The sequence below is a fragment of the Rutidosis leptorrhynchoides genome, chromosome 7 (assembly GCF_046630445.1).
Source record: "Rutidosis leptorrhynchoides isolate AG116_Rl617_1_P2 chromosome 7, CSIRO_AGI_Rlap_v1, whole genome shotgun sequence".
NCBI lineage: Eukaryota > Viridiplantae > Streptophyta > Magnoliopsida > Asterales > Asteraceae > Rutidosis > Rutidosis leptorrhynchoides.
Window position 1 is genome coordinate 83,203,068 of NC_092339.1, and position 19,847 is coordinate 83,222,914.

General features: G+C 37.8%; 2 protein-coding genes across 2 annotated transcripts; one reads left to right on the forward strand and one right to left on the reverse strand.

Annotated features, from left to right (window-relative positions):
- Positions 1-5,651: 5,651 nt before the first annotated feature.
- Positions 5,652-5,986, forward strand: LOC139858850 (diphthamide biosynthesis protein 3-like). Its single transcript, XM_071847686.1, has one exon. It carries the CDS (start codon positions 5,738-5,740, stop codon positions 5,984-5,986), a length of 249 nt encoding a protein of 82 aa, XP_071703787.1. The 5' UTR covers positions 5,652-5,737.
- Positions 5,987-6,366: 380 nt separating this feature from the next.
- On the reverse strand, positions 6,367-7,755 carry LOC139859392 (flavonol 3-O-glucosyltransferase UGT89B1-like). The gene has a single exon (XM_071848182.1). The coding sequence runs from the start codon at positions 7,753-7,755 to the stop codon at positions 6,367-6,369; it is 1,389 nt and encodes a 462-aa protein (XP_071704283.1).
- Between the last annotated feature and the right edge of the window lie 12,092 nt (positions 7,756-19,847).

Sequence of the window (19,847 nt, forward strand, 5' to 3'; positions counted from 1 at the left end):
TTTTTACTACAACATATCGTATTGTGAGTTTCATTTGCTCCCTTTTTAAATGCTTTTGCAATATATTTTTGGGACTGAGAATACATGCGCTGCTTTTATAAATATTTTACGAAATAGACACAAGTAATCGAAACTACATTCTACGGTTGGATTATCGAATCGAATATCACCCTTTTTAGTGTGGTAATCTAAGAATTAGGGAACAGACACCTAATTGACGCGAATCCTAAAGATGGATCTATGGACACTAACAAGCCCCAGTCAGAGAATTTGAACTGCTTTAGTACTTTGATTTTATCATGTCCTAAGGGAGTCCCGGAATGATGGGGATATTCTATATGCATCTTGTTAATGTCGGTTACCAGGTGTTCACCATATGAATGATTTTTGTCTCTATGTATGGGACGTATATTTATGAGAAATGGAAATGAAAATCTTGTGGTCTATTAAAATAATGGAAATGATCGATTATGATAAACTAATGAACTCACCAACCTTTTGGTTGACACTTTAAAGCATGTTTATTCTCAGGTATGAAAGAAATCTTCCGCTGTGCATTTGCTTATTTTAGATATATTACTTGGAGTCAATCATGACATATTTCAAAAGACGTTGCATTCGAGTCGTTGAGTTCATCAAGATTATTATTAAGTCAATTATAGTTGGATGTATTATGAAATGGTATGCATGCCGTCAACTTTCATTGTAATGAAGGTTTGACTTTTAAAAACGAATGCAATGTTTGTAAAATGTATCATATAGAGGTCAAGTACCTCGCGATGTAACCAAATGTAATGTATTCGTCCAAATGGATATACATGGAAGACCCCATATCTTTTTTCGAACTTATAGTTTTTCCTTAGAAATGTATAGTACACCACTATATTTAACTACTCGGACTCAATATACTTTCTGAACTTTTAGTTTTTAAAAAGTAAACAACCACTAAAATAGCATTCAAACATAATTAGTGTTGAAAAATTTTCGAAACACATTGAATTTGTATCCTGGAATCGCCACTGTTGGAACACCTTACGCGTGTGTTCGTGGCAAGTAACAGAAAACTTTGTAAAAAAATGCTTTAATTAGAGCACCAGTAGAGTAGTAGTGATGTGCCAGTATTCGCAGTAGGCAGCTGGCAGCTTCTTGGAGCTCGATAATTTTAGGTCAAGTTCTAAATTGTGTCGTTCTGTGTGCATACAACCTGCATAATTATAATTATAATTATAATTATATACTCATAACAAATAAACCATGAAAGCTCATAAAAGAAGAAACCATGGAGGTGAACTAGCCAATAAACCAATCATAAAGGTTAAGCAAACCCATATAACAAATCACTTGAATCATCATCCTACATAGCTCACTTGGAGGAAAATTCAATTCAACTTATCTCCAAACCAATATCAATATCAACATTTCATAGATCAATACTAAAGCACAAAACCTCACTACTAACCTTAATATGTTTAGTTATCACTAGCAACGCTTTCTGCTTTCCTGCGTTCATAATCAAGATCATCAGTCGGCAGCTCATGGCGACAAACAGGAAAAGTATTCCTTATACGTAACCAAGGAATGATACAATCTCCATGATAATGATGACTACATGGAAGCCTTTTAGCCTTTTCCCCTACACCAATTTCATCCTTACAAACAGCACAAAGAGTATTGTTACTTTTAACGTCTTCATAACTCATTACCACAATCAAAAGACTATTAATCGCCTTCTTCGAAGAAGGTGGTCTAGCAAAACTTGAATCACCATTATCACCAAGCCGACCAAACATCATCTCATTCCGTGCATCATTATCATTATAGTCTTCAAACTGATCTTCTAAACCCTCGTTTGATTCATCAAGCGTATGAACATTCAAGAAAACTTCCCACTAAACATCATCAGCATTCACATCTACATTTTCATCTTCAACATTATACACATTCAGAAACACTTCCCACTCCACATCATCACCAGTCGCGTGATTTTCCCTTTCTGCATCGAAAAACACGCTCAACACTTCCCTTTCATCGACAACTTCATGGTCCACTTCCTCTCACTCAAAATGTCGATGTTCAGCTACATCCCATATAACATCATCATCATCATTATCATCCTCTATCTGAAAAGCTTCCCAACAAAGCCTAAGATTTGCTTCATCGTAATCAATAATCTCTTTTTCGATATCTGAACACGAACCATTCATACTAAGTCCACCTATGGAGTAAGCTTCCGATCGAATGCCACAATTATCCTCATCATCACTACAATCATGTAATTCCACTGAATACTCTAAACCTATCTCTAACCCTAACCCTGAATCGAAATTCATGTCGAATTCGACCGATTTGATATCATCAGCGTTCAATTCACTAACCTTAACGGTAACATCCGAATTAATCAAATCGTCATCCATAAACACACGAGATTGCGATTGAGGATTAGAAGAACTGATCAGAAACGTACTAGAAGAATGGGCCCGGGTCGGGTTGCGATCTGAACGGCGTCGTTGGCGGGAAACGAAATATTTAGAAGAGGGAGAATCGAGATCCGATCGTGAGAAATGGAAACCGTCGAGATCCTGAGAAAATGAGACTAAGACGTCGTCGTTTTCTTCAATTCCCGCCATTAAAGTTCTTGTTTTAATGCATTGTAGGTTTTTCTGGGCATAAGAAATAAAGACAGTGGTGCGGATACAAGTTTCGTGTAAGATAAAGTGTCACACTCTCACTTTAACATTCTACTTTTTACTATGTAACTAAAATAAAGTTTTAAACCTCAAATCACTATATTCACTATTCACTATCAATATCAATATTGAATATACATAATAATTATTAACCTTTATATGCTAATAGTGGTGTAAAATGTTGTAGTTTTAGTTCTATTTGATTGTAGTTTTGCCTTTACGTTCACATTATAAATGGTCCCTCAACTTCGCCTTTATGTACTAAAAGTGGTGTAAAATGTTGTAGTTTTAGTTCTATTTGATTGTAGTTTTGCCTTTGCGTTCACATTACAAACGGTCCCTCAACTTCGCCTATATTTCCGCAACGGTCCCTCAAGTTTACACCTTTTTAGGGGTGAAAAGTGTAAATATATAATTTAATTAAAATATAAGACACTAATTCCACTCGAATTTATAACGGGCCCTATCTTCTCGCTGGGTGCGAGTTAAATTTTTCAGAGACCACTGTTCAACTCGAAAAAATCTTACGAACCCAACATGACTAACTATACGCGAAACGGCCACTTCTCAAAAAACGCTAAACAAAACGACAGCCCGTATCTTCCCGCTTGGCACGAGTTAAATTTTTTCGACGGCAGCGCCAGACTCGAAATAATTTTATGAACAAAACGAAACTAACCACGTTCGAAACGGGCACTTTTTAAAAAACGCTAAACACAGCGACAGCCCGTATCTTCCTCCTCGACGCGAGTTAAATTTTTCCGACAGCACCGTTATACTCGAAATAATTTTATCAACAAAACGAAACTAACTACGTTCGAAACGGATACTTTTAAAAAAACACTGAAGACCACGACACCTACAACTGCGCTTAACACATGACCCGTTTTTCCCTCTATAAATACACAACGCTATATTAAATATGAATACGCAGGCCGGTCCGAACTAGTTATATTATATATAAGTACATAATTGTATTATATATAAAAAATAAGAATAAGAAAATCTAGTAGTAAGACACCGAAAAAAAACTCAACTACAACACACCTACAACTCAAAAAGCCCGACATGACAAACGACCACATCCTCATGAAGAAGAAAACACCTAAGGAACACCAAGCCTAAAACTAATTTCTAACAAATCACTATATATTAGAGTATAACTAAGCAGTACATATTAAAATATAACCTTATAAGCTAAATATGCTGCTTGACCTTACGTCAATGTAGATCTCTTTCACTTAAGCTTCTATGTAGATATGACGAATATATCTATACACTAGAAGCTAAGGTGAGAGAGATGTATGACACTGACACCATAATAGTAATGCTAAGTTCAATAGCTATAACACATGGACTTCTCTAACATATTTTAATCATGCTCAATCAAATCTAATAATAATGAGTAAAGCACTACCAAAACAAACCTATTTATATCTAATTTGTACTCGTAATATATTATACATATAATCTATAATCTATATCATTCTTCAATATCTTCATTAAATCTTATAATTCCATGATACTCCGTATGTATTTATTATCAATATCAATCATCAATAATTCCATAATATGAATTGCAATTTCTTCAAAATTTTCACCTCCCGTCCTCTAAGAATCATAATTTTAGCATATTGTAGCAACCCATTTATGTGCCATTTTTAAATCACTGATTGATGTTTTGTAGCACCCCAACTTTCTTTGTGTGAGTTTGGAACTGTGGGAGGTGGAGTTGATTTTATGTCCGTTTTTTTCAGCCCTCATTTCTTTATAACGATAATGTCAACCGACGGTTTTGTTGCTCTCTTTTCCATCCCCGGCTTGCAAGCGGCGAATAGGGTGGTTTCCACCATATTCTGCATGTTTTCGTGTTGGTTCATGTGTTTTTGGGGTGATCATTCCTTGCCTCTCTTCGATTTTATGGTTTTTGCGTTTTTTTGAAAATGATGGGCGGGTATAGCGTTTGGCGATCTTTTTTTTTTGGACTCCATTAGTTAGTTGCCTCTCTTATACCCCTACATCTTTTCCATGTTTCGTCTCCTTCTTTGCCTTCTTACTTTCTCGTGGTAGTTACTTGTCCAGTGACAGTATCCCAGTGTCATATGGTGGATACTCAGGAGTTCAATGTTGTTTTTTGGTTTCTGCTTGGTTTTTGCACTTCTCCGGTGGTGACATTCGATTCTCGACTTAGTTCACCTTCTGTTGTATTCTTTGTAATTTAAATTGGTCTGCAAGCGTGACTCTGTGATGATATGGTAGTATGAGTGATTTCTTTGTCCGAGTTTGGGTCGGTTTTTGGTGTATTTTGTTTGAATTTTGGTTGTTCTAGGGATTTCGATGATGGTAGTTTGTCCGTCTTGGCAGTTGTTTAGAGCTAGGGGATTTTCGATTGAAGTGTTTCACGTGGTGGATCTCAATAAGTTCGCATCGGTTTATTTCATACTACAATGCTTTGTAAGATGTATTGTACAATGCAATTTGTTTGAAATTAGGTCTAGATTAGATATGTTTTAATTTAATTCCTGTTTTTCACCAACTGAGAAAAAATGTACACTTTAGGTTGTGATCTACATTGATAGATACGGATTCATTGAGACCAAATATACGATTGATCAAACAATTAAGAGTAAATCGATTTTTTATTTATTTATACTATATATTGTACAATTTGATCAAACTCTCTGTGTATCAATAATGAGAACTCAATGTAGGAAAGTTGATCGTTGCTTATGCACCAGAATTACATTTTACATCAAGGTTAATTTTGAAACAGTTTTTTGTTTGTTCACAAGTTCTAACTTGTTGTTGAGCATAAAGTTGTACTTGAGAAAAGTTCTTTTAATTTAACCCATTAACAGAAATTAGGCCCAAACTCAACTCGGCCCATTTATTTCATCTCTGCCTGATTATTAGTATTTATGTACGTATAATAACAGACTTCAAAGTTCCATCAATACGCACAATTTAGCCCTAATTTGTTCGGCAAAACCCTAGCGTTCACAACCGATCTCAAATTCCGTCAAAATAAACGATTTCTGATCAAATAAAAGATGTCATACGACGACGTTGAGATCGAAGACATGGAATGGAACGAGGAGCTTAAAGCATACACTTATCCGTGTCCCTGTGGTGACTTGTTTCAGATCACAAAAGATGAATTGAAGATCGGTGAAGAAATCGCGCGTTGCCCTAGCTGTTCTCTATATATCACCGTTATATATAACATGGAGGACTTTGTAGATCAGAAATTAAAGACTAAAATCGAACCTGCGAAACAACAACCGGTAGCTGTTGCTTAAAGAAGTATTCTTATGTTATAAATTTTTGTATCTGTTACAATCGCTATTTGAGCTTATTATTAATTAATAGTTGGTGTATGAATTGTGTGAACTTGAAATTTTGAATTGAAGATGATATAATACATGTTGATTTACTAGTTACTACCCTGTTATTATGTTATGTTGATTATGTTGATTATACATTTTATGTTTTTTGTTAACTTATTTTGTATAATGTTTTAATGAAGCACTTTTGATTTGAATTTGTTTAGGAAAGTAAGATTGCAAAATAGATTGACTAACAATAAGTACTCTGCTGCTATAAACCATGAGGATGCAGAGTTGCTAATTTTGAAGGTAAATTAAGAGTTTACAACATTGATTACTTTGTATCGGTGATCTTATAGCTCAGATAGATGCATAACGAATGAATCCAAATCTTGTATAGATGTTCCTTCTTTGACTGCTTTGGTTGCTGTTTGGTTTAGTTTCTTAACTTTAATTCGCTCCGGTCTATCACTTTTGAGTGACTCATCCAATATCCGAGCCAACTCAGTTGAATCGGGAACTTCCTCAGGTCCACCTTCACAAACTCTTATCCCCACACTCAGCTGATCAACAAGTAGCATAGCGTTTGCAAATTGGTCTGCACCTTTTGGCCATGTCAACATCATCACACCTGATGAGACACCTTCCAAAGTCGAGTTCCACCCACAATGAGTCACAAACGACCCCACAGCCTGGTGTCTTAGTATCGCTAGTTGTGGGGCCCAACCTTTGATCATGAACCCCCGACCACCCACCCGCTCTTCAAACCCGCTAGTGATGAACTTTAAATCACTTTCCTTGACACACAAAATGAAATCCACATTACTAAGCTCGAGTGCACTTGTTAATGCGCTCATTTGCTTCTCACTTAATGTCTCCCGACTCCCGAAGCATACATATACAACAGAGTCATCACGCTTTTTGTCCAACCACATGAGTAGGTCATGAGGTGGCACTGCGCTGGACCCACCACGTCCAGTGCTACCCATTGCGCCATGTTCATCAGGAAGTAATGGACCCACTGCCCAAACCCGATCATGACCCATTTGTTTCTTCACATAATCAATATAAACACCTTCCAAGCCTTCAAATGTATTGAACACCATTCCCCAACTTGTCATATTGTCCAATATCCCTTTTCTAAAATTTTCAAAACCCGGGTCTCCTTTTTTATAACTCCGCCACAGTTGTGATAGTTGGCACCATGCAAGTTCGGGTGAGTTGGGGAGTTCAGTGAAAGAAAGCAAGAAACTTTCATCTTCCCTGCTGTTGAGTGCATTAATTTCGAATGTATCTTGCCACAAGATGTTAAAAATGGAATAACCAAGAGCACCAGAAGGTGAAAAAACTAGACGTCGAATGCCCAAATGGGAGGCAAGTTCATTAGTCCACCCAAGGAAGAAGTCGGAAATGATGGCTAATGGGGGCGAAGGGTGAGATTCGAACCATTTGACAATTGGGTCAAATAGTTTTTGAGTGGCAAGCACTTCGTCAATAAGTGGATGATCTGAAGATGGGTTATGGTCCGGATCCGGGTCGGTAAATACTAGTTTGTGGAGAAAAGTTGGGTGTGAGGCGATTAGAGGGTTGAGAAGCGAGAGATTTGAAGCGGAGATAATGACGGTGATGGTGAGGCCGCGGCGGAGGAGGTGGTCGGTGAGGTCGAGTAATGGGATGATATGGCCCGGGGGTTGGAAAGTGTAAACTAGCAAGTGAGTGTTGCTGCTAGTTGAGGAAGCCATGTTTAGTTATGGTTTTGAATGATAATGTGGGGAAGGTTGTGTATAGATTTGTGTGTTACAAATAGTTGGTGAGTGTGAAATATTAAAGAATATATTATATAGATAGATTGTTGTTAGAACTTGGAAGCCAAGTATATGCATTGACTAACATCCACTGACATCATGGATGACGTTCTTTAGTATCGCATATATTTGTTAAAAAATCAAAGTTAACCATCAGTAGTTGTAACCAAGAATTCCTAATGTTTAAAGATCAATAGATATAGATACTTGACAATATATATAGATCATTGACCATTAAGAAAAAAAGCAAAGTTAACCATCAGTAGTTGTATTTAAGAAATTTTTAAGTGACCTATATATTTTTAGAATCAATGTTTTTTTTTTTATTATTAAACAGTTATAGTTTGAAAAAATAAAATTACAAGGTACTATTCAAATTGTAAAGATTCATTTGAATTTTCATAATAGATTTGCCACGGTGACTCCAATGAATATCATCTCTTTAAATATTCGTGGTATTAATCAGGATGGGAAGTTTGAGTAGATAAAAAATATATGTTACGAAGAAATACGAGACCAAATGTGGGAAGGAGTGGAATTGTTTTATTGTCTTTGTGGAGTTCCACCGAAGTCAGGTGGGTGCGAAAAGTAGCAGATGGCAGCTACGGTGGGTTAGTGTTGATATGAGATCCTAGCATTTTTCATGTTGATAAAGCGATAGAGAATGAGTTCTATATTGATATAAAAGGGAAATGAGGTGGTGTTAGAGTAAGAAACAATCATAGTAAACGTGTACGGGCCACACGATACTTCGAGTAAACTTAGGATGTAGAGTTGATGCAATTTGATGGCGTGTCGTGGAATCATTGCGGAGATTTTAATCAAGTGCGATCTTCCTCATAAAGATTTAACTGTGAAGTTAACGCAGATCATGCCATGTTTTTTTTTTTTTTTTTTTTTTTTTTTTTTTTTTTCCTTGATAAAATGAGGTTGCTTGACTTTTCGCTTGGAGGGAAGAAATTCACGAGATATAGTGATGATGGCATAAAATTCAGTAAATTAGATAGGTTTTTGGTTCTAGAAGATTCTAGAGATTTGTAGACCGACCTTTTCGTGGATGAGCAACATTAGCTTGAAAAGCCTTTATGTGAAGCTGAGATACTTGAGGCTATTAAAGATTGTGATGGCTCGAAGGTGCCGGCCCGGATGGATACAATCTCAAATTTTTCAGGAAACTTTTTTGATTATTAAGGATAATCTCATTTAAATGTTCACGTGGTTCTAGGAGAGGTGAAATTTCAAGAGATTGCAACGCCTCTTTCTTAACTTTTATTCCAAAAAGGAAAATGCTTTGTCTCTTGGAGAATATCGGCATATTAGTTTGATTGGAAGCTACTATAAGATTCTTGCGAAGATTCACTCTAATTGTCATCGAAAGGTTGTCCCAAGTGTGGTAGGTGTTGAGCAAAGAGTTTTCATAAGGGCTGATACATCCTTGATAGCTTTTTAATTGTAAATAAGGCAATTAGTGATCTCAACAGCTATTTAACTTTAGAAGAGGAGCACGTCAGGGTGACCCATTAGCTCTCTTCCTCTTCATTATCGTTGTAGAGAGCTTGAATCTACTTATCAAGAATGCTACAGAAAATGTCCTCTATACCGGTGTTTGAAATTGGAAACGATAAAGTTGTATTGTCACACCTACAATACACGGACAACATAGTCTTTTTTGGTCAATGGAGTAGGAGGAATATGTTGACTATCATGAAACTTTTGAAAAGCTTTAAAGCTATTTCTGACCTCAAAATTTAATTCAATTAATATGTTCTATACGAGATTGGCGTTGTCAAAGAAGACACTGATCGTATGGCTAATAGAATCGGATGCAAGGTTGGAGCTTTTCCCTTCACTTATTTGGGGCTCCCAATTGGAAGCAAAATGAACAAAATTAGTGATTCACTTGCATAAATAGGTTCGGGGAGGTCTTCTCAGGCAATAATAGCTAAATATTATCAAATGTGGTCATGGGGCCAATTCACTTGGACTCAGTTTCACTTCATCTTTTGTAAGCGAAATAGGAGATGGCACCAATACTTCTTTTTCGAACGACTTGTAGCTTGGGAACTCTACACTTAAATGCAGGTTTAAAAGGCATTATATGCTTTAAATGGATCGAAATGCTACTGTTAGGGATCACATGTCTTGTGCAAATTGGGATTCAGGATGGAATTGGAGACGCCCCTTTGGACGCACACTCACTGTTCTTCTCGAGCTTACTTCTATGAAAAACTATTTTTCGCGTGGTTACAAGAATCGTGACAACTGGTTTTGGACTCTTGATAATAGTAATGACATTTCTCCTCCTCCTCCAAAGTATAGATACTAATCAATGAGGCGCATTTGGCCGCTCAGAATATAATAGGAACAGTCTTCTTCTTCAAAAGTTTGGTATCTTCGTTTGGAGGGCGAAACTCAATAGGCTTTTGGTACGATTTGAATTAGATATAAGTGGTATAGACCTCGATTCTGTTCGTTGTCCAATGTGTGATGACGAGATTGAGATAGTCGAACACCTCTTCACCTTTTGCAAACACTTCATAGAATTTTGGGAAAAGTTGTACAAATGGTGGGGGCTTGAAAATGTTTGTAATTTTAGCATTGCGGATTCGTTTGTAGCTGTAACATCCCGTCTTTTTTCGTTTACTTTCCGTTTAATTATTCTAAAGTCTGTTATGTAATTATAACATCTTCCGTTAATACGCGTTTTAAAATATTTCGTTTAGGTAATTCACGCACTCTCTTCAAACTTGAGGGACTAAACTTGCCAAGAGACCAAACTTTTGACTAGGTCAAATGGTCAAACCTTATCCCTTCCATTCATTCATCTCCTCCTCTTTTTCAATACTTCAACTTTTTCTCTCAAACTCCAATTCAAAGATTCATCATCCATTTTCAAGTTAGCAATCAAACATCAAAACAAATTACATATTTGAAATCCTTGCATCTTCCTCTTCAATTCCATACCATACCGATTTCATCTAGTTTGGATAACTTTCCAAAATCACTAGATTCCTTGTTCTTGATGTTTTTAACTTATAAAAATGTAAATTAGTGTCTATGGCTCAAGTCTAACATGAATATATGATTTGTATGCTTGTTCTTGTCATTTTGATGTAACTAGCTTAAACTTGAAATGAGTGTGTTTGATCTTGAGATTTGGTTGCTTAAATGTTGTTAGATGTTAAAAGTGCATGTATTAAACGTGTTACTAGCATCACTAGCTTCATATTGATGTGTAGGTTGATTAAGAAAACTTCACTAACATGATTAAGGATTTATTGATTGTTAGTTAGGGTTTGGTAGCCTTGAATGTGATTTTTGATGTATTAAAAGCCTTGAAATGTTATTGGTAAGTGTTTAGTTGTATTGTATGCGTAATTACCTACGAAACGATGTATTATATATGTGCATTTAATTCCCGAATCATCAATGTGCATTTATGATCTTGAATGCAATAAATGATGAACATTTAATGCGAATTTGGTTGTTGTAAATGTTGAATTGATTGATAAAATGTGTTTAGTTGTTTTCCTCTTCAAAATACCTTTCCGATGATATAAGATACATGTTCTAATTGTTTGCGGATCATAAATTGTGATTGTTTAAAGTTTGGTTCGTGCACTTGTGAAAATTCAGCAACTGCAACTGATCAGGTGTTTGGACGCCGTCCAAACATTTGGGACGCCGTCCAGACCTTCACATCTGGACGCCTTCCAGCCAATCTGGACGTCGTCCAAATGAACTATCAGATTCTGCTTTGTTTGGTCAATTACCGTTTAATTCTAACTATGCTATGCACCTCCGATTAACATGTAACTTGTTCTAACATGCTCATATATGATTATAAAACTCAGAAAAATTGTCCGAGACCCGACCCGAACGTGTTGAATTTTTCGTTGACTTTGACTTGACCAAAGTTGACTTTCATTCAAACTTAACCAAATATTTATGCAATTGTTCTAACGTGCTTTTATACTTGTATCTTGCATGAAACTTGACAATTTGACTCACATGCTATATTAATCGAGTTGTAACGAGCCATAGGACTAATTGAACACTTTAACCGACCGTGTTTACCGATATTGATACAACCTATTGTTTAGGTCGAGACTAGCATTCTTTCTTGCACACGTTTACTTTGTGAAGTACATTTACCTTCATGCACTCAAGGTGAGATCATAGTCCCACTTTTACTCTTTTAAACTTACATTTAGGATGAGAAAACATAAACGTTTCGTTTTACAAAGTGAACACAAGTACGGAAACAAACATTCTTCATACGAGTTAGAACAAAAATCCTCAATTCGATTATCATTAGTTACACTTGCCGGGTGTAAGCGAGAACTTATGTTGTATGGACATATGGGTTTGACAAACCCTCATTCGGACGGTTCGCTACCGATATTCGGATGAAATATATTTTCGAGAAACAGTGTAGGTTCTAACACTATGTGTATGGGGTTCGTGGAAAGTTAAGCCTTGATAATTGGGTGCTCGTGATAACAATTTTTAGAATGGTTTACTATTATTTCAAAGTTATAAATCTTGTGGTTCATCTGTACTTACTCACTTACTTACTTAAACCTATGATTTCACCAACGTTTTCGTTGACAGATTTCTATGTTTTTCTCAGGTCCTTGAACAATAGGTGTTACATGCTTCCGCTCACTATTTTTGATACTTTCTTGGATGTCGAGTATACATGCATACATGGAGCATCTTTTGACTTACTTTTAAATCGTGTCGCATAGGTTTCATTTGTACGTTAAACGTTGTAATGTAACTAGTCGTTGAACTACTTTTGTAAACTTGAAACATCTTTACATTTGAAATGAATGCGACATATTTTGGTCAAACGTCATTTTAAAGACTTATGACCACGTAACGGGACCTAAGTAGACGGCACCGTCAATGACGATTTTGTCGGGTCGCTACAGATGGTATCAGAGCGTTGGTTGTAGGGATTTAGAGTTCATTGGTGTCAACCCCGAGTCATATGGTACATTATTGAGTCTAGACTACAACCGGCATATAGACTTGAAGTAGGAATTACTTGAATACTTGTGCATTTATACTCGAACTCTTCTATTCGTATCTAACTCTTATTTCATCTTAATCTCACGTAGTTTAATTTGATTGGCACGCCACCTTGACTTTATGAGGTAATGTCGAATGCACATATGAATTAGGGTAATATAATTTCCAGGATTATATTACGGTGACTCGTGTGGACGTTCCGACATTATAACATAAAGAATTTAGGGCGAGTCATGGAAAAATTTTCTATCTTTATTTCATATCACGATTAGTATTATTGAGAATACTAATCAACGATATTCTTGTGTCTTGAAGGAACAATGTCTCCTCGCCGAGTCCCACGCAATGAAACTCCAGAACAAGCTTTTCAACGAATGATAGCCACCGTCGTAGATGCGGCCATGGCCGGTCACTCATCCAACAACAACAACAATAACAACAACCATAACAACAACAACAATGGAGCCGGTAACTCAAACTAGGGATGCTCCTACAAAGCTTTAATGGGGTGCAAACCTCACACTTTCGATGGGACCGGAGGACCGGTTGCTCTCACTCGATGGTTTGAGCAAACGGAAGCTGTTTTTAGCATAAGCGGTTGTCGAAACCAAGACAAGGTCAAATACTCCACCCACACTTTTGCTGGTATCGCTCTCACGTGGTGGAACATGTATGTACAATCGGTGGGTACCAATGAAGCCCACGCTCTCTCTTAGCCCGATTTAAAAGAAAAGATGATCACCGGAATACTTTCCCCGCGAAGAGACTCGAAGGCTCGAAAGCCAGCTAAGTGGTTTGAAAGCGGTCGGAAACGACCTCAACTCTTATAATCAAAGGTTTTCCGAGCTAGCTCTAATGTGTCCAAACCTTGTAAATCCCGAGCCTCTACGAGTTGAACTTTACATGGATGGCCTTCCTAAGAGCATCAAACATGGGGTAATGTCATCAAAACCCGCTAACCTACAAGAAACTTTGAAGATGGCCCGCCAATTGATAGAAACGGTGGACAAAATCGTAGTACTGGCACCTAAGGCCGAGGATAAATCGGGTGGCAACAAAAGAAAGTGGGAAGCCCCCCAATCAAGCAACAACAACAACTTCACCAAGAAGCCTTTCACCTCCGACGGCAAGAAGGGTTATGCCGGAAACCTACCTCTTTGCAATAAATGCCACAAGCATCACTTTAGTGAATGTGGCAAGCTATTTTGCCACCAGTGCCAAGGAAGTGGCCATAAGGCCAACGATTGTAAAAGTGCCGCCCCCGTCGCTCGAAAGGGGCCCAATGCACCAAAGACGGTCACTTGTTACGAATGTGGCCAAACGGGTCATTATAGGAATGCATGCCCAAAGAAGAAAGATAACCCCAATACGCGCGGCTGAGCTTTCAACATTAACACCGAGGAAGCCCGAGATGACAATTAACTAGTCACGGGAACGTTTCTTCTCAACAACTCTTATGTTATTTGCTTATTCGATTCGGGTGCCGATAAATGCTTTGTATCCAAGACTTTGGTTCATACTCTTTGCACTCCACCACTCCCCCTAGATACTACTTATGCCATTGAGGTGGCCAACGGGAACCTATTGAGTGCCGAAACATATTACCATTAAACATTTTGGGGAAAGAGTTTGAAATTGATTTGATACCCATGGAACTAGAAAGCTTCGATGTAATAATCGGTATGAATTGGTTAGTCAAAACGAAAACTCACATCCTTTATGATCTTAACGCAATCCGAATTCCTATCGAGAATGGTGAACCCTTGATTGTTTATGGCGATAAGAGTTGCACCGGACTCAACCTCGTCTCGTGCCTTAAAGTTAGAAAACTACTCCGTAAGGGTTGTTTTGCGATCCTTGCCCACGTTAAGAAAGTCGAGTCCGATGAGAAGCATATCGATGATGTGCCAATTGTTAGTGACTTTTCTGATGTATTTCCAGACGAATTGTCGGGTCTTCCACCTCATCGATCGGTTGAATTCCAAATCGATCTTATTCCGGGAGCCGCACCTGTAGCACGTGCACCGTATAGACTTGCTCCATCAGAGATGCAAGAATTACAAAGTTAAATCCAAGAACTACTTGACCGTGATTTTATCCAACCTAGCCATTCACCATGGGACGCTCTGATTTTGTTCGTTAAGAAGAAAGATGGATCCCTACGAATGTGCATTGATTATCGTGAATTAAATAAATTGACGGTTAAGAACTGATATCCTCTTCCGCGCATTGATGACCTCTTTGATCAACTACAAGGGTCTTGTGTATATTCAAAAATCGATCTCCGCTCGGGTTATCATCAACTAAGGGTTAAGGGGGAAGATGTCTCCAAAACCGCTTTCCGGACTCGTTATGGTAGTTATGAATTTCTTGTAATGCCATTTGGTCTAACTAACACACCGGTGGTGTTCATGGACCTCATGAACCACGTGTGCAAACCATACCTCGACAAATTCGTTATTGTGTTCATCGATGATATTTTGGTGTATTCTAAAAGCGAAGAAGAGCACGAACAACATCTCCGACTTGTGCTTGAACTCTTGAGACAAGAACGACTCTATGCCAAATTCTCCAAGTGTAAATTTTGGTTGAAGGAAGTTCAATTTCTTGGTCATGTTGTAAGTGATCAAGGTATTAAAGTCGATCCCGCAAAAATCGAAGCCATTAGTAAATGGGAAACTCCTACTACTCCTACTCACATTCGTCAATTCTTGGGTCTCGCTGGATACTATCGTAGATTCATCAAAGATTTCTCCTTGGTTGCTCGTCTTCTAACCGCGTTAACTCACAAGGGAAAGAAATTCATTTGGGCAACCGAACAAGTGTCCGCGTTTTAAATCTTGAAGACAAAGCTAACCACCGCTCCTATCTTGTCACTTCCTGAAGGCAATGATGATTTTGTTGTATATTGCGATGCCTCAAAACATGGTTTTGGGTGTGTATTGATGCAACGAAAGAAAGTCATTGCTTATGCCTCTCGAGAACTAAAAATTCATGAACTGAACTACACGACACATGATCTCGAACTCAGAGCCATTGTCTTTGCACTCAAAATGTGGATACATTATCTTTATGGGACCAAAAGTACCATATTCACCGATCACAAAAGCCTTCAACACATCTTCGATCAAAAGCAACTAAACATGAGACAACGACGGTGGATTGAAACTTTGAACGATTACGATTGTGAGCTTTGTTACCATCCAGGAAAGGAAAATGTAGTAGCCGATGCCTTAAGTCGAAAAGAAAGAGTGGTGCCTCTTCGTGTTCGAGCTTTAAACATCACCATCCACACCAATCTCAATAACCAAATTCGGGTAGACCAAGATGAAGCTCTTAAGGATGAAAACATATCACTCGAACGCTTGAACGTCCTCGCCTCACGATTTGAAGTTAAGGAGACCGGACTCCGATATTTCACCGGAAGAATTTGGGTGCCTAGTTATGGGGACTTACGAAGCCCTATTCTAGACGAAGCCCATAAGTGCCAATAAGATGTACCACGAGCTTAAGGAACAATATTGGTGGCCGAACATTAAAAGGGACGTTGCTACTTATGTTGGAAAGTGCCTAACTTGCTCCAAAGTTAAAGCCGAACACCAAAGACCATCTGCGCTACTTCAACAACCCGAAATCCCATAATGGAAGTGGGAGAGAATAACGATGGATTTTATCACAAAACTACCAAGAACAGCGAGCGGTTATGATACTATTTGGGTTATTGTAGATCGTCTCATCAAATCCGCCCACTTCCTAGCCATGAAGGAAACCGACAAAATGGAGAAACTTGCACAACTCTACATTAAAGAGATCGTAGCCCGTCACGGTGTACCATTATCGATTATTTCCAACCGAGATGGCCGTTTTGTTTCTAGATTTTGGCGTACTTTACAAGAAGCGTTAGGAACACGATTAGACATGAGCACCACATACCATCCGCAAACCGACGGGCAAAGCGAACGCACAATTCAAACCTTGGAAGACATGCTACGAGCTTGCGTTATCGATTTCGAAAAAGCTTGGGACAAGCACTTGCCTCTCGCCTAGTTCTCTTACAACAATAGTTATCACGCGAGTATTAACTCCGCACCATTCGAAGCTTTATATGGTCGCAAATGTCGTTCACCTCTTTGTTGGGCCGAAGTAGGCGACACATAAATCACCGGACCCGAACTCATTCATGAAACAACCGAGAAGATCGTTCAAATTCGAGATAGACTTAGGACGGCTCGTAGTCGTCAAAAGAGCTATATCGACATTAGACGCAACGACCTCGAATTCCAAGTCGGTGACCGCGTAATGTTAAGAGTCGCACCTTGGAAAGGTGTAATCCGTTTCGGGAAACGCGGAAAGTTAAATCCGCGGTATATTGGTCCTTTCGAAATCTTGGAGCGTGTTGGAACCGTTGCTTATCGTTTAGATCTTCCGCCTCAACTGAGCTCCGTTCATCCTACTTTCCATGTATCAAATTTGAAGAAGTGTCTCGCCGAACCCGAACTCGTCATCCCTCTCGAGGAGCTTAATATTGATGACAAACTTCATTTTGTGGAAGAACCGATTGAAATTGTGGATCACTCCGTCAAAACGCTAAAACAGAGCCGAATTCCGATTGTCAAAGTCCGTTGGAATGCCAAAAGAGGACCCGAGTTTACTTGGGAAAGACAAGATCAAATGCAAAGGAAATACCCTCATTTATTCGTAGATTTGGACACGCAAGATCCCGAGGAAGAAACAACGACCACTACGCCTACTTAAATTTCTGGACGAAATTTCTTTTAAGGAGTAGGTAATGTAACATCCCTTCTTTTTCCGTTTACTTTCCGTTTAATTATTCTAAAGTCTGTGATGTAATTATAACATCTTCCGTTAATACGCGTTTTAAAATATTTCGTTTAGGTAATTCACGCACTCGCTTCAAACTTGAGGGACTAAACTTGCCAAGAGACCAAACTTTTGACTAGGTCAAATGGTCAAACCTCATCCCTTCCATTCATTCATCTCCTCCTCTTTTTCAATACTTCAACTTTTTCTCTCAAACTCTAATTCAAAGATTCATCATCCATTTTCAAGACAGCAATCAAACATAAAAACAAATTACATATTTGGAATCCTTGCATCTTCCTTTTCAATTCCATACCGATTTCATCTAGTTTGGGTAACTTTCTAAAATCACTAGATTCCTTGTTCTTGGTGTTTTTAACTTATAAAAGTGTTAATTAGTGTCTATGGCTCAAGTCTAACATGAATATATGATTTGTATGCTTGTTCTTGTCATTTTGATGTAACTAGCTTAAACTTGAAATGGGTGTGTTTGATCTTGAGATTTGGTTGCTTAAATGTTGTTAGATGTTAAAAGTGCATGTATTAAACGTGTTACTAGCATCACTAGCTTCATTTTGATGTGTAGGTTGATTAAGGAAACTTCACTAACATGATTAAGGATTTATTGATTGTTATTTAGGGTTTGATAGCCTTGAATGTGATTTTTGATGCATTAAAAGCCTTGAAATGTTATTGGTAAGTGTTTAGTTGTATTGTATGCATAATTACCAACGAAACGGCGTATTATATATGTGCATTTAATTCCCGAATCATCAATGTGCATTTATGATCTTGAATGCAATAAATGATGAACATTTAATGCGAATTTGGTTGTTGTAAGTGTTGAATTGATTGATGAAATGTGTTTAGTTGTTTTCCTCGTCAAAATACCTTTCCGATGATATAAGATACATGTTCTAATTATTTGCGGATCATAAATTGTGATTGTTTGAAGTTTGGTTCGTGCACTTGTGAAAATTCAGCAACTGCAACTGATCAGGTGTTTGGACGCCGTCCAGCCCTTCACATCTGGACACCGTCTAGCCAATCTGGACGCCGTCCAAATGAACTATCAGATTCTGTTTTGTTTGGTCAATTACCGTTTAATTCTAACTATGCTATGCACCTTCGATTAACATGTAACTTGTTCTAACATGTTCATATATGATTATAAAACTCAGAAAAATTGTCCGAGACCCTACCCGAACGTGTTGAATTTTTCGTTGACTTTGACTTGACCAAAGTTGTGACGCCCCGTACAAAACCATCGTGTACGATTCGTCAACAACAGGATCTTTACACGGTCAAATACTACATGCTGTTTGAAAACCAGTTTTTGCATTCATAAAAAGATAGCGTTTACAAAAGATAACGTGACACAAAGGTCGTTACAAAGTCATTATTCAAATAACATAAGTTGTGAATGCAAGATAAAAGTTTCATGATTGAGACATCTCTAAGTAATGCAGCAGAAATCTAACACAGCAGGTCCATAACACCAAGTCTATAACACCAAGACAGCAAGTCTAACAGCGGAAGCAATCATCGTCTAAGAACCTGAGAAATACACGCTTAAAAGTCAACACAAATATTGGTGAGCTATAGTTTGTAATCAGTAAAGTAATGTAGACCACGAGTTATCGTATTCAAAACAGTATGAAAAGTATATGCTTATCCGTGGGCACCCGGTAACTAACTTAACGTAATAGTAATACCCCCTAAAAGTACACTTGGCGAGTGCGTATGTCCTCAAAGTATTAAACATCCGTTAAATGCTAGCGCGACTAGCCCGAGTGGGGATGTCAAACCCTATGGATCCATATCTAAGATTCGCGTTCACCGGTTCAAAAACCAATGACAAAACGTTACCGTGCTAAGGGGAAAGTTTATGCCGTTATATAACCCACACATATGTAAAGTTTAAGTTCTCGTGTCAAGTAAGTAAAACATAAAAAGTGCATGTATTCTCAGTCCCAAAAATAGTATAAGTAAAAAGGAAAGCTATAACTCACAGTGAATAAGTAGTAAAAGTCGATATGAAACGTATGCAGGTAGTAAGTTGGTCCGAAAGGTCGTCAACCTAAGTCAATGGTCACTAGGTCAGTATGTTGTCCCAATAAGTTTAAAAGTGAATAAATTAAATTTAAGTGTCATCATCAACATCATCATTA